The 16,055-nt window shown below is 47.0% G+C and overlaps 1 protein-coding gene across 3 annotated transcripts in view; it reads left to right on the top strand.

Moving 5' to 3' along the window:
- itgb8 (integrin, beta 8) overlaps nt 1-16,055 on the top strand; it is a 113,749-nt gene that overhangs the window by 77,351 nt on the left and 20,343 nt on the right. For all 3 annotated transcript variants that reach the window (XM_055661461.1, XM_055661470.1, XM_055661478.1), the window contains one exon: nt 1,313-1,432. In XM_055661461.1, the coding sequence (XP_055517436.1) occupies nt 1,313-1,432 (120 nt within the window). The remainder of the gene's footprint in view (nt 1-1,312; nt 1,433-16,055) is intronic.

Here is a 16,055-nt window from a genome sequence, read left to right as displayed (position 1 = left end):
TCAGCAAGGCATTTATAACTCAGAAGCAGAATGCAGATGTTACAAATCGGGAAAGCACAACATGCTAGAAATACTCAGTAAGTCAAGCAGCATCTGTGGGTAGAAAATAAAAAAAATAACCTTTCAAGCAGTTATCTTTCATTACATTTTAGGCATGTCACACGATTGTATAGTGGCAGGATGGAAAACAAACCTTGAGCTAAACACAAAGTGCTGGATGCATCAGTGGGTCAGACAGCATCTGTGGAGTCAAATATGTACTTAGGCCATCATTCTCCAGCACTTTGTATTTTGTTCAAGATTACAACATCTGCAGTTCCATGTGCCTCTGGAACACAAATGTTTTTGTCAATTGGTCTGAATATTATTTCAACACTTTTATAATAACTGTGTGATGTCAATAAAAAGCAAGGAAGCAATAAGCAAGACTTTAATTCTCAGCAGAGATATACAATTCCAAGTGTGTCTGTCAAAGGGTCCTGACCTAATTTGTCACCTATCCATGTTCTGTTGAGATGCTGCCTGGCCCGCTGAGTTTCTCCAGCACTCTATCTTCTTTTGTAAACCAGCAAATGCAGTTCCTTGTTTCTATACTCCAAGTGGAGTGGGGAGCATGGTATTGCAGCAGTTGTTGCCTCACAGCACCAGAGACCCGGGTTTGATCCTGACTACGGGTGCTTGTCGGTATGGAGTTTGTACCTTCTCCCCGTGACCTACGTGGGTTTTCTCTGAGATCTTCGGTTTCCTCCCATAATCCAAAGACATACAGGTTTGTAGGTTAATTGGCTTGATACAAATATAAATTGTCCCCAATGTGTAGGATAGCATTAATGTGCGCGGATCGCTGATCAGTGCGGACTTAGTGGGCTAAAGGGCCTTCTTCCGCGCTGTATCTCTAAGCTAACCTAAAAAAAAGTTTCACAAACATAATTTTCTATCGCACCATCTTAACTAAAAGTTGTTCCGTCGATTTTGGTCTGTTAAAGTAAATATTGGCCAGCTGTTCAAAATTATCTGGTTTATCCCATGAGTAATATTGATTATTTGTTGACTTCACGAGAACAGAATTTCAGCAGAAAAGTAAACATTTGTATATTATATCTCGTTAGATTAGGCAATTCCAGGCAAATTCTACCCCATAGTACACCAAAAAAAAACAGTCATCCTTGGAATCACTAATGGAATCTGGAGGAACACACTAGAGAGCTATACCATCAATTTAATTGCTTTTGTATTCAGGTAAATGATATGGAAACCCTTAAATGAAAAAATATGGTTTTGCTAATTATGTAATTGTTTTATATTTCATTAGAATCTGAGGAAGAAATATCACAATACTGTGTTTTTCAAGCCAATGATAAATGGTTGTATAAATTTAAAATGGTAGCAACTAACACTGAAAAAGATCTTCTTTACATATTGAAAAGTTCAGGTGAGTCTTTTATGTGATCACACAAGAACATTACTCAAGTTGAGAAGTTTTGTAAGTTCTTAGTAGTTAATACATTTATTTTATATCATTAATCATAGAGTATTTCCTTTTAATATCTTGTGTTTAGATCTGTTGATTATTTTAAATCATAGAATCAAACAGCACAGAAACAAGCTCTATCGCTCAGCATATCTATGCAGATTATTAAGTATCCACCTACAGTGGCGGAGTGGCCAGGGTGTCAGCTTGCCCGATGACAAGTGGGCCCCTGATGAAGTGGGCCCCCTTTGTCTCTTGGCAACCAATATTTTTTTAGACCCAGTCCGCCACTGTCCACCTAAACCAATTCCATTAACCAACACTTACCAACCCTCTATGCCTGAGTAATTCAATGCTTGTCCAGATACTTTTTAAATGTTGTGTGAGTCACTGACTCTGCCAGCTTCTCAGGCAGTGCATTCCAGATGACACCAGAATTGGTGGTATAGTGGACAGTGAAGACGTTTATCTAAGGTTGTCTAAGAAGTAGATAGATCAAATGGGGAATGTGGGCTAAGGATTGGCAAAAGGAATTTAACTGCGTCAAACAAGAGCTGAACTTACATAGTAAATAATAGCTCACTGGAGAGTCTAGTAGAACAGGGAGACCAAGGGACAGACAGGCAAAGTGGACCGACAGACAAAGTTTCCTCAAAGTGGACAGACAGACAAAGACACGTCTTCCACCAGACATCTTGCACCATTCAGATGATAATAGAAGCATAGAAAAAATAAGTGCAGGAGTAGACCATTTGGCCCTTCGAACAGCACCACCATTCAATATGATCAAGGCTGATCATCTAAAATCAGTACCCCGTTCCTGCTTTTTCCTCCATATCCCTTGAGCCCTTTAGCCCTAAGAATTAAATCTAACTCCCTCTTGAAAGCATCCAGTGAATTGGCCTCCACTGCCAACTGTGACAGAGGGTTCCACAGATTCACAACTCTCTGGTTGAAGAAGTTTTTTTCTCATCTCAGTCTTAAATGGCCTACCCCTTATTCGTAAACTGTGACCCCTGGTTCTGGGCTCTACCAACATCGGGACCATTTTTCCTGCATCTAGCCTATCCAATCCCTTAAGAATTTTATATGTTTCTATAAGATCCCCTCGAATCTTTCTAATTTCAAGTCCAGCCCAGTCAACCCATTCTTTCATCATATGTCACTTTGCCATTTCGGGAATTAACCTGGTTAACCTATGCTACACTCCCCGTCACAATGATGTCCTTCCTCATGAAGAATTCTGAAGAAGGGTTTCGGCCTGAAACGTTGCTATTTCCTTCGTTCTATAGATGCTGCTGCACCCGCTGAGTTTCTCCAGCATTTTGTGTACCTTCGATGTCCTTCCTCATATTAGGAGACTGGATTTGCACACAATACTCCAGGTGCGGTGTCACCAGGGCCCTTTACAACTGCAGTAGGACCTCCTTGCTCCTAAAATCAAATCCTCTCGCAATGGCCAACATGCCATTAGCTTTCTTCACTGCCTGCTGTACCTGCATGCGTACTTTCAGTGACTGATGTACAAGCACCCCCAGGTCTCGTTGCACCTCCCATTTTCCTAATCTGACACCATTCAGATAATAATCAGCCTTCTTGTTCTTGCCATCAAAGTGGATAACCTCACATTTATCCTCAATATATACTGCATCTGCCATGCATCTTCCCACTCACCCAACCTTTTCAAGTCAGCCTGCAGCCTCATTGTATCCTCATCGCAGCACACACTGCCACCCAGCCTTGTGTCATCTGCAAACTTGGAGATGTCACATTTAATTCCCACATCTAAATCGTTAATATATATTGCAAATAACTAGGGTCACAGCTCCGAGCCTTGCGGTACCACATTAGTCACTGCCTGCCATTCTGAAAAGGACCCATTAATTCCTACTTTTTTTACACAGAGAGTGGTGAATCTGTGGAATTTTACTTCGGAGTCACGTGAGTGACTACGTGAAGAAGCCCGCCCCAGGACGCATTGCGGCATTACGTTTCAGCATGCAAAGCGGCAGGCGGGAGACAGGCTCCCGCAGAAACGAGAAAAATCTAAGTTTAGGTAAGTACTTACCTTTACTTTTACAGCCCCTTTGCGTCTGCTTGTTCCCCGCAGGGCATGCAAGCGGCCCCCTTGGACTCCGGGAGGAGTTTTTCCGTTCGCGGGAGGGGAGGAAAGACGCTACCAGGACCGCACTCACCGGCGGACCATGGATGGGAGCTGTGCCGGTGCCGGTAACTCTCCACAGGGGCGACATCGAGAGAGCGCAGGAAGACGGCGCTAGCACTGCGTTGGGGTTCCCCTCAGTCCTCGCTCGCTCTCGAGTACTGTCCAGGTGAGGCAGGCAGGCGGGCGGGAGGAGGCTTCCGACATTTGCGGAGCCGTTAAGGGGACCCACTGTGCAGTGCTGGCGTGAGTGCGCTGCAGCCCGAGTGCAGGTGAGCAGCAGCCCGAGTGCAGAGAGAGAGAGAGAGCGAGGACCGCTAATCAGCGGCCCGCTCCCGACACTGCACCAAGCCCGTCAGCATCAGCTGCGGGCTGGGGAAAAATGCTGCACCTGCCCGCTCGACGAAAGAACGTCATTGAGCAGCAACAGGCGGTAGGACCGCTTAGCGGGCGGTCCACAAACCCGACACCGCGACCGAGCCAGCCCGCTAGCGCCTGAGCAGCGGGCTGGATGTGTGTAAAACCGGGCGGTGGAGCCGACATCGGACTGGGACGTCTCTCCACCCAGGAGGGGGAGAGACAGCCGCCTGAGCTGCAGGAGCGGCTCTTGGGCATGGGAAAGGTGAGTTTGCAGTTGTGTTTTTATTATAGATTTCATGAACACAACGCAAGAACTCGCAAAGAGAACTGCCCCGCTCCAACTCTACCAGCGGGGCAGCAAACGGCGGCAGCGTCGCTCGCAGAGCGTTTTTCGCTGTCCGTGAGACCGAGCCAAGCCAGTCTCGCCAGAGCCTGCACGGCGGACTGGGAAAGCGGCCAAACGGGCGGTGGCCTCCGATTCGTCGGAGGGGGACATGTCTCTACCAAAGCAGAGAGAGACAGCCGCCTGAGCTGCACTTAGCAGCTCCTGGAGGAGAAGGTCCACCGGGAACAGCAGCGCTCCCGGCGAGACAGGACAGGCACCTCCTCCATAGTGTCGTATCAGGCACTGCCCTTTGCTACCCTCATACCACGGGTTGGAGCAGGAGGCTAGCATTGGTGACCAGGGCAGGGCTGGTCTGCAAATGGGGCAGGCGGACAAAATCGGGAGTATGCATGAGGTGCAGGATCAGGAACAGCTGTTGGGTGTGGTGGACCGCTTCGTAGCAACCCCACGGGCTGGAGCACCGCCGGAGCCAAAACAATGGCAGCCAGCAAGAATATACAGCACCAGAGAACTGTGAGGCCCTTAAGGGGAATAAGCCTAAAACAGCAAAATCTGGAAGTTGTGGGGGCCTTATGCGGGCATATAAACTCAAGCTACAGCGGATCCGAAGGCTCCTGATGTCAGCTATCACAGTCTATGCTCGTTCTGTGGAGATAACGAGATGAACACATGCCACCAGAAAGTGCTGGTATTAAGGTGTACCACACAATTCGAACTAAACAATCTCTGAAGGGAAATATAACACCTGCCCTCAATCTCAAAGATGCAGGCTTGAGCAAAGCCCAGCAGCGGAGTCAGACTCACTGCTATTTGGGAGAGATCTGAACAAAAAGCTGAAGGAGATCGAAGAGGCATCAAAAACCTTCGGCATCATGAGGGCAGGCCCCGGGACGAGCAAACCACGACTTTCGATACCCAAACAGCAGCACCTCACGGCATCCACCAGTCAATGTCTAGAATATGGGACTGGTGAACGCTTGGGGCCGCACTATCCCCAAAGATCTTTTAGATCAGGGCCCGCCGCGGACCCCCTGGAAAATGCGCCTCCCCCCAACGTCGCCAGCACGTCCTCAGAACAAAAGCACTCAGAAAACAGAAAACACAAAACCGCCAATAACCATGGAGGTAGGTGGGTCTGGTTCCTACCAGCATATAGAGCGCTTTCTTGGACTATCTTGGCTTTCATATTAATTCAGTCCACGTAACTATAATGTTGCCAAGAGACAACATAGTTGAATTGGCACAAACAAGCACAAATTAATGGTCAAACTGCCAACTACTCGACAAATAACAGAGTAATTGGGAAAAAATGGTACCATTTCTGTCTACATCATTCAGATGTTAGTATCAAAAACAACATATAGGTTGTCATTGAGCATCTTATGAAGTTACCCACTGAAGTAATATCAGAAAGACAGTGGTGGGGTTACCACTTATACTGGGCATTAATTATCTAAAAAATGTTCGGGTGAATTTTATGAGTTTTAAAGCACTTGCATGTATGGGTATAAATAGACTACACTATGGAGGTGGCCTATATTAACCATATGGCAGCATAAAGTCGGTATCATATGGCAAGTTGGTCAAACCAATTTGGCAATGGTATATCCATAGATGTATTTGACTATCAACAACTTACCTGGCCGGTAAGCAAAATACAGTGATATACACCAGGTCACATAATATTAAGGACAACATCAATTAGATGTTTTCATATAAAGTTTAACAAAACTATCAAGCTATATGATGCAACAGATATTTATGCATTTCATTGTCGCTGTACTGCACACTGACAATGACAATTAAAATGGAATGTGAATCTGATATCGATTATTTGCATTAATGCTATATCACCAGGTGTTCGGGGATGTCCTATGTATGTCGCGGGGGAAACCAGACCCTGGGGCAGTGGAATCTTCATTAAAAATTTCTCTGGGACAGATAGTTCCAGCAGAAAGATCGTCAGCTATATATATATTAACTTTTCTGACCTATAGGTCATGTTGTCATTCAAGAATGTATTTATAATATTGATAGACAAATGTGTTCACGCTGCATTGGTGAAATTAATTCTATGTATTTTTCCCTTCTGCCTCACCAATCGAGAACAACGCACAGTACAAAAGGATTCTGCTTCAGGTATTTGATAGTACCTGACGGACTTACGCAGCCCTTGTTTCACTTCACGCCATGACATGGCTGTTGAAACTTGGATGGTGTTTTCCAGTACCCAGAATTATTAACAATCGGAGCCGGGCACAAATCAACTGTGCCATGAGAAAAATAAGCTCCTGAGCTGCAGATTCTGCGCAAGCCTCTGGGACTGGGATTGTTATACTGAACAATCAACACCATGTCAGCATCCTTTTGAACATCCACTGGACTACAACACTTGTCCAGCATCAAGAGAAGTACTGCAAGGATACAGGGAAAACCTACTCATCCGATACAGGTACTACGAACTGGAATTTCTGGAGAACCTTCATCACGATGAAGGATTCGGCTACAGTACCATCAACACAGCTAGAATTGCCCTGCCTGTTCTTTTCCAAACAGCTACAGGACAACAGGCCATGGTGTCACTGGCTGGTGGTAAATTTGAAGGGTATTAAAACTCTAAACCCCTAGACCAGGTACACCCATATATGGGATGTCACAGTGGTTAACCATACTTCAGGGGATACCCACCAGCCAGAGCCCTAAACCTGAACCTTCTATGCACTAAAAACATATGTTGAAGGCACACGGAGCAGCACAGAGGGTCCAGTCACTACTCCTATTTTCAACTGGACACCATGCCCACAGCTTCAGACCAGATCTCTATCATTTGTCCATGGAATGGTCAAACCAGACCAGGAACACCTTATCCAGTCATAAAACCCGGGCTTACCCGCCAGAAAACACGGTAATGTGCCATGACCCTATTACCTTACATAGACACAATCTAATTATGCGAGGGAGATGAAAAGCCTTGTGGGTTGGTCACAAAAAACCTTGTGGTCGGGTAACAAGCCTTTTTTGAAATGGCTCAAGCAGGTTAAAGCTCCTGGGATAAAACTAACATGTACAAAGTTGTCATCCCACAGGAGAAGCTTCCACGTCAACGGCAAAAGAATGGACGTGCCTGTAAACCACATCCTGGCTACAGCAGAATAGTGGGGGTAAAACGTTCAGAGAAATAATTTATTATAAACTGTTGACAAAACCTGTTTTTTATTTGCAGGAAAGATTCCAATCTGCAAATATTCAAATTAGCCAAGGGGAGCATTTAAAATTCTTCAGTGTTATTGTAAAAATACCATTGTTTTTTCTATAAACAGAATCATTGGTTGATTATGATAACACGCTTCCTCCCTCAAAGGCTTCGGCAGCGAGTGATATAAAGCTGTTACACGGTTTGAAATCACAGAAGCTTTGAAATCTTCACGTAGTTACCAGTTTGAAATTTGATCTCACGTGACTCCGAAGTAAAATAGTAAGATTAAACGAGAACTTACCAGTTTGAAGTTTGATCTGTATTTTATGAGGAGTTACGATGAGGGTTTACGTGAAGAAGCCCGTCCCAGGACGCGTTGCGGCATACTTCAAAGCAGCGGTGTGGAATTACAGATAGACACAAGTATTTGAAGTAACATAGTAAAGAACAAAGAGACATCAATTATCAGTTTGATCCATGTAATGAGGGTGGGAGCGGAGGGCACGTAAACCCTCATCGTAACTCCTCATAAAATACAGATCAAACTTCAAACTGGTAAGTTCTCGTTTAATCTTACTATTTTACTTCGGAGTCACGTGAGTGATTCCGTGAAGATTTCAAAGCTCTGTGATTGCAAACCGTGTAACAGTTATACTACACTCACTGCCGAAGTCTTTGAGGGAGGAAGTGTGTATCGTAACCAACCAATGATTCTGTTATAGAAAACCCAATGGTATTTTACAATAGACACTGAAGAAATTTAAATGCTCCCTTTGGCTAATTTGAATATTTGCAGATTGGAATCTTTCCTGCAAATGAAAAAACAGGTTTTGTCAACAGTTTATAATAAATTATTTCTCTGAACGTTTTACCCCCACTATTCTGCTGGAGCCAGGATGTGGTTTATAGGTACGTCCATTCTTTTGCCGTTGACGTGGAAGCTTCTCCTGTGGGATGACAACTTTGACATGTTAGTTTTATCCCAGGAGCTTTAACCTGCTTGAGCCATTTCAAAAAGGCTTGTTACCCGACCACAAGGTTTTTTGTGACCAACCCACAAGGCTTTTCATCTCCCTCGCATAATTAGGTTGTGTCTATGTAAGGTAAAAAAGGGTCTTGGTACATTACCGTGTTTTCTGGCGGGTAAGCCCGGATTTTATGACTGGATAAGGTATTCCTGGTCTGGTTTGACCATTCCCTGGACAAATGATAGAGATCTGGTCTGAAGCTGTGAGCATGGTGTCCAGTTGAAATAGGAGTAGTGACTGGACCCTCTGTGCTGCTCAGTGTGCCTTCAACATATGTTTTTAGTGCATAGAAGGTTCAGGTTTAGGGCTCTGGCTGGTGAGTATCCCCTGAAGTATGGTTAACCATTGTGACATCCCAACATATGGGTGTACTTGGTCTAGGGTTTTAGAGTTTAATACCCTTCAAATTTACCCCCAGCCAGTACCCCATACCTGTTGTCCTGTAGCTGTTTTGAAAACAACAGGCAGGGCAATTCTAGCTGTGTTGATGGTACTGTAGCCGAATCCTTCATCGTGATGACGGTTCTCCAGGAATTCTAGTTTGTAGTACCTGTATCGGATGAGTAGGTTTTCCCTGTATCCTTGCAGCACTTCTGTTGATGCTGGACAAGTGTTGTAGTCCAGTGAATGTTCAAAAGGATGCTGACATGGTGTTGATTGTTCAGTATAACAATCCCAGTCCCAGAGGCTTGCGCAGAATCTGCAGCTCAGGAGCTTATTTTCTCATGGCACAGTTGATTTGTGCCCGGCTCCGATTGTTAATAATCCTGGGTACTGGAAAAACTCCATGCAAGTTCCAACAATCATGTCATAGCGTAAGTTCTGAAACAGAATCCTTTTGTACTGTGCGTTGTTCTCGATTGGTGAGGCAGAAGGGAAAAAATACATAGAATTAATTTCACCAATGCAACATGAACGCATTTGTCTATCAATATTATAAATATATTGTTGAATGACAATATGACCTATAGGTCAGAAAAGTTAATATATATAGCTGACAAGCTTTCTGCTGGAACTATCTGTCCCAGAGAAATTTTTTTATATATATGAGGATTCCACTGCCCCAGGGTCTGGTTTCCCCCCGCGACATACATAGGACATCCCCGAACCCCTGGTGATATAGCATTGATGCAAATAATCGATATCAGATTCACATTCCATTTTAATTGTCATTGTCAGTGTGCAGTACAGAGACAATGAAATGCATCGTATAGCTTGATAGTTTTGTTAAACTTTATATGAAAACATCTACTTGATGTTGTCCTTAATTTTATGTGACCTGGTGTCTGTCACTGTATTTTGCTTACCAGGCAGGTAAGTTGTTGATAGTCCAATACCTCTATGGATATACCATTGCCAAATTGTTTTGACCAACTTGTCATATGATACCGACTTTATGCTGCCATATGGTTAATATAGGCCACCTCCATAGTGTAGTCTATTTATACCCATACATGCAAGTGCTTAAACTCATAAATTTCACCCGAGCATTTTTTAGATACTTAATGCCCAGTGTAAGTGGTAACCCCACCACTGTCTTTCTGATATTATTTCAGTCGGTAACTTCATGAGATGCTCAATGACAACCTATATGTTGTTCTTGATACTAACATCTGAATCATGTAGACAGAAAATGGTACCATTTTCCCCCAATTACTCTGTTATTTGTCGAGTAGTTGGTAGTTTGACCATTAATTTGTTCCTTGTTTGTGCCAATTCAACTATGTTGTCTCTTGGCAACATTATAGTTACGTGGACTGAATTAATATGAAAGCCAAGATAGTCCAAGAAAGCGCTCTATATGCTGGTAGGAACCAGACCCACCTACCTCCATGGTTATTGGCGGGGTTGTGATTTTTTCTTTTTGAGTGTTCTTCCCTGTCGACGTGCTGGCGATGTTGGGGGGAGGCGCATTTTCCAGGGGGTCCGCTGCAGGCCCTGACCTAAAAAAGGTCTCTGGGGATAGTGCGGCCCACAGCTTTGACCAGTCGGATGTTCGGGCCGCCGACTGGTAGATACAGTGGTGTGCTGCCGCCTGGGTGGAATGAAGAGCTTTGGTATGTTCACTGCCGGTGGTGCCCTCATGAGGCTAAAGGTCTTGGACGCCTCCTCCATCTCTTTGAGCTGTTTGTTCAAGTCCTTCCCAAATAAGAATGAGTCGGTCTCTACTGATGGAGTTTTGCATAAACCTGCAAATTTAGGATTGAGGGCCGGCTTGATGTTGTCTCTTCTTAGGTTATTCAACTCATATTGTGTCGTGCACATGAGTGCCAGGACATCCTGTTGGTGAGTGGTCATCTCTACGGTCTCGACTCCCCGCGCATAGGCTGTTATAGCCGCCGTGAGGAGGCGAAGTATGCGCTGTAGTTTGACCTCCTGTCTCCGAATCTGTCCCTGCAGAGGTTTGTTGGAGAGATGATTTATGCTGGCAGCCATCCTTGGCTCCAGCGGTGCTCCAACCCGTGGGGTAGCGACAAAGCGGCTTACAACCCCTAGCAGCTCTTCCTGCACACCCTGCTCTCTTTCGGCTCCTTCCGCCTGCCCCATACTCAGACCAGCCTGCCCCTGGTCACCAATGCTAACCTCCCATTCCTGGTCCGAGGTCGCAAAGGGAGGTGCCGGACTCAGCACTATGGAGGGGGCGCCTGTCCTGTCTGTCCGAGAGCGCTGCTGCTCTCGGTAGACCATCCCCTCCAATAGCTGCTGGATGCAGCTTAGGCGGCTGTCTCTCCCCCGCTTTGGGGTGGACATTTCCCCCCCCCGACGAGTCGGCGACGACCGGCCGTTTGGCTTCCTAGCCCTTTTCCCAGTCCGCCGTGTAGGCTCTGGCGAGACTGGCTTGGCTCGGTCTCAGGGATAGCGAAAACGCTCTGCGAGCGACGCTGCCGCCGGTTGCTGCCCCGCTGGTAGAGTTGGAGCGGGGCAGTACCTCTTTGCGAGTTTGCGTTGTGTTCCTGAACTATGTAATAAAAACACAACTGCAAACTTACCTTTGGAATGCCCAAGAGCTGCTCCTGTAGTTCAGGCGGCAGTCTCTCCTCCTCCTGGGTGGAGAGACTTCCCAGTCCGATGTTGGCTCCACCGCCGGGTTTTACACACATCCAGCCCGTTGCTCAGGTGCTAGCGGGCTGGCTTGGTCCAATGTCGGGTTTGTGGACCGCCCCCTAAGCGGTCCTACCGCCTGTTGCTGCCCAAAGACGTCGTTTCGTCGGGCAGGTGCAGCATTTCCCTCCCAGCCCGCAGCTGATGCTGACGGGCTTGGTACAGAGTCGGGAGCGGGGCGCTGATTAGCGGTCCTCCCTCTCCCTCTCTCTCTCTCCTCGGGCTGCTGCACTCGGGCTGCAGCGCACTCCACGCCAGCACTGCTCCGTGGGTCCCCTTAACGGCTCCGCAAAAGTCGGAAGCCTCCTCCCGCCCGCCTGCCTGCCTCACCTGGACAGTCCTTGAGGGCGAGCGAGGACTGAGGGGAACCCCAGCGCAGTGCTAGCCCTGCGCCGATGTCGCCCCTGAGGACAGCTTACCGGCACCCGCACCATGGTCCGCCGGTGAGTCCTAGTTGCGTCTTCCTCCCCTCCCGACAACGGAAAAACTCCTCCCGGAGTCCAAGGGGCCGCTTGCATGCCCTGCAGGGAACAAGCAGACGCAAAGGCTGTAAAGTAAAGGTAAGTACTTACCTAAACTTTAGCTTTTCTCGTTTCTGCGGGAGCCCTGTCTCCCGCGCTGCCGCTTGGCCCGCTGAAACGTAATGCCGCAACGCGTCCTGGGACGGGCTTCTTCACGGAATCACTCACGTGACTCCGAAGTAAAATCTTGTGTCTATCTGTGATTCCACACCGCTGCTTTGAAGTATGCCGCAATGCGTCCTGGGGCGGGCTTCTTCACGTAAACCCTCATCGTAACTCCTCATAAAATACAGATCAAACTTCAAACTGGTAAGTTCTCGTTTAATCTTACTATTCTCTGCCACAGAGGGTAGTTGAGGCCAGTTCATTGGCTATATTTAAGAGGGAGTTAGATGTGGCCCTTGTGGCTAAAGGGGATCAGGGGGTATGGAGAGAAGGCAGGGATGGGATACTGAGTTGGATGATCAGCCATGATCATATCGAATGGTGGTGCAGGCTCGAAGCGTCATTCGGCTTGATGCAGCTCCCCCATGGCGCTTATGGACAGTGAGTAGTCCCTCTCATGCACCACCCGGGCACGGACGTAACCCTGGAAAAAGGGCAGGCAGCCGGGTCGGGTAGATCCCTCTTCCGCCTGGCACCGTGACTCGCGGATGGCCAGCTTGACCAGGCCCAGGAGCAACCCAACCAGGACATCCTCAGCCATACCCTCTCCCCAAAGCACAGGGTGTCCGAAGATGAGGATGGTGGGTGAGAAATGCTGCCAGAAGCCAAGGAGCAGCCCCTTTAGATAAAGGAGCAGGGGCTGCAACCTCACGCACTCCATACACATATGGTACACAGACTCTTCCAGCCCGCAAAAGTGGCAGGCGGCTGGCGAGTCTGTGAACCGCGAAAGAAACGGGTCGCAGAGAACACCTCGGTACAATACCCTCCAGCCCAGGTCCCCAATGTAGAGGTGGCGAATCCCTGCATAGAGGGACTCCCACAGGGGGCCCCTTCTTGACAGAAAGGCAACACTGACCGCCACTTGGTGTCCGGACAGTGGACCAGGGTGAGGAAGTGCAGGGTGTGGTGGAGGATCCCGTACAGGAGATGCTTCCCTACGTCTAGGAGATGAAGGGTGACGAGGAAAGGTGACTCCAGGGAAGGATTAGGGCGCCTGGGTCCGATTAGTACTTCTGGCTGAGCGGGCCTTTGCTCAGCCGCAAGTACTCCACACATTTGAGCCTCCCCGACACCCGTTGGGGAGGGACAAGGACCGGCTGCTCTCACGCCCGGGCCGTCACCCTCCGCCGGCAGAGGGGGGGCCCGGTCGACGGCAACCAGGTCCCAGACTCTCACCAAGTCCCGGTTGAAGCCGGGCATTCCCAGCAGGACGGCACGGCTGACGCCCACCATCAGGATCCGCAAACCATCTTGAAGGCAGTGGCCTGTTGGAAAAAGTACGTCGCCAGCACGTGCCACTTGGGAGGACGTCCTGAGTACAGGTATCTCTGCAGGGTCTAGAGGCGGAGAGACGCCAACTGGGTACAAATGCACACCAGCGACTAACCGCCCTCCTCGATCGGTAGACTCAGCACCGCTGCATCATAACCAGCTTTTATTTAATCAAAAATATTTATTCAAATATTAAAATAATAATATATACAGTACAGAAACAAACAGACCCCACCACCATAATACACGACAAACGACAAACTATTATACAATTATCTTACACTCCTTGTCAAGGATGCATTCAACCCCCTGCTGTATCCAACGGTCCCGGAAATCCCCCATGGCGCCCGTGAACAGCGCGTCATCCCTCTCTAACACCACCTGGACATGGACGTAACCCCGGAAAAGGGACAGGCAACCTTACCTCTCCTGTAATACCGGTACATTAAACAGCCAGTCATGTCCCTCTCTTAGCCAGATTTCAATAACAGCTACAATATCCCAGTTACATGTACCTATCAATGCATCTGCCTTTACCATCAGGCCTCTTGTATTAAAATAAATGCAATTTAATCCAACAGACCACCATCACTCCCTGCTGTGCGCCTGTCTATTGTATCCACTAAACTTTATTTCATCACCTGCCACACTAACCTTCAGCCTCTCACCTGCTTTAGTCCTGCATTGGATCTCTCTTCTCCCCCCCCCCCTCTCTCCCTCCAGTCCATTTAAAACCCCCCCATGTAACACTAGCAAACCTAGCTGCCAGGATATGGTTCCCCTCCAGTTCAGGTGCAAACCACCCCTCTTGTACAGGTCACATCTGCACCAGAAGAAATCCCAATGGTCCAAAATTCAGCATTCCCGCCCCCTGCACCAACTCCCCAGCCACGCATTCATCAGTCCCATTTTCCTATTTCCACCCTCACCAGCTCTCGGCACCATAAGTAATCCAGAGATCATTACCCGGGAGGCCCTGCTTTTTATTCTTTTATCCAACTCCTATATTCATTTTGCAAGCCCTCATCCCTTTTCCTACCTATCAACATGCACAACGTCTCCTGGCTGCTCTCACCTCCCACTTGAGAATGGCATACAGTTACTCTCATACATCCTGGACTATATGGTTGAGTCTGACATTACTCTTTTTGTGTCTATCTTTGGATTAAACCAGCATCTGCAGTTCCTTCCTGCACATTACCCTTCTCCTCTGTGCCTTGGAGCCATGGCTCGGTACCAGAGCCGAGACTGCTATTGCTGCTCACCCTCCACTGGTCACCCCCCTCAATTGTATCGAAGGGGATGATCCTGAAGTCATCCAGCTGCAGCTCCAGTCCCCTAATATGGTCTGTGAGGAACTGCACCTAGCCAAATTCTCACTGGTGTAGGGGATAGGTAACCCAGTGGTTTTCCTGTCTTCCCGCATCCTGCAGGAGGAACAATTCACCATTCCACCAGCTATCACTATTGCACTAAAAAATGAAACAGCAGATTATACCTTAACCTCTTTCTCCCTCTGCTCAGCCTTTGCTCAACCATCTCACCAAAGGCTTTTGAGCCAAAGCCTCATACTTGCCCTCTACATGGCCCTTCACCTCAACATAGCCTCTCTCGCAACGCAATCATCCATTTAAAGCTGTGATATGCAGGAACTTCTTCTCATAGTATGCTGAATCCTTATAGAGTTGTCTGGCAGAGTGGATTGTGGAAGATACACCATTTAAAAAGGAGTTAGAAACATTTTTCAAAGATCGGGTAATTTGGGAGGTGTGGGGAACTGGCACGCAGGAGGAGATGAGCCCTGGGGTAGATTAGCCATGATCATATTTAATGCTGGTGAAGGTTGTAGTGCTAAATGGTCCCTTCTGCTCCCCTTCTATGCTGCTTCAGCCCTGCTTCTATTTTCTTAAGTTTCTATGTTCTGATCGTGAAATAATATGATCTCCTTGCATAATTAATATTTTTGTTAAGATAATTTCCACGATAATCCTTAAATTCTTAATGATTTTATTAATGTTGAACAATTAATGATCCAGACTAGTTTGACTGTCCATTTCAAAAAAACAAAGTGCTGGTAAATTAGTGCAAATGGATAACTAATGGGCAGCATGTAAATTGTGGGCTGAAGGGCCTGTTTCTCTGCTGTTTTTCTTTATAGCATGTGTGTTCTAAGTTTGCCTTCAGATGTGCAAAATTGTTGAATTACCACAATGTAGTATGATCGCCCTAAAGACTGCTATAAATGTACTATTATTAGACCATTAGATTATAAGCAAATTAATTTTAGAAATAGCTATTTGATTCCATAACATAACGTCAATTTATCAAACTTGATTCATGTTTTCATTCACTCGCTAATGTCATTGTCCTTTACAAGTGCTTGGAAACCAATTTTATCCCATCTACTTAGGCCTTTCTCAATGGCATGAC

Source organism: Leucoraja erinacea, chromosome 2 (assembly GCF_028641065.1).
Source record: "Leucoraja erinacea ecotype New England chromosome 2, Leri_hhj_1, whole genome shotgun sequence".
In the NCBI taxonomy this organism is placed as follows: domain Eukaryota; kingdom Metazoa; phylum Chordata; class Chondrichthyes; order Rajiformes; family Rajidae; genus Leucoraja; species Leucoraja erinaceus.
Note: the sequence above shows the minus strand (reverse complement) of the source record. Positions and strands in the feature narration are given on the sequence as shown.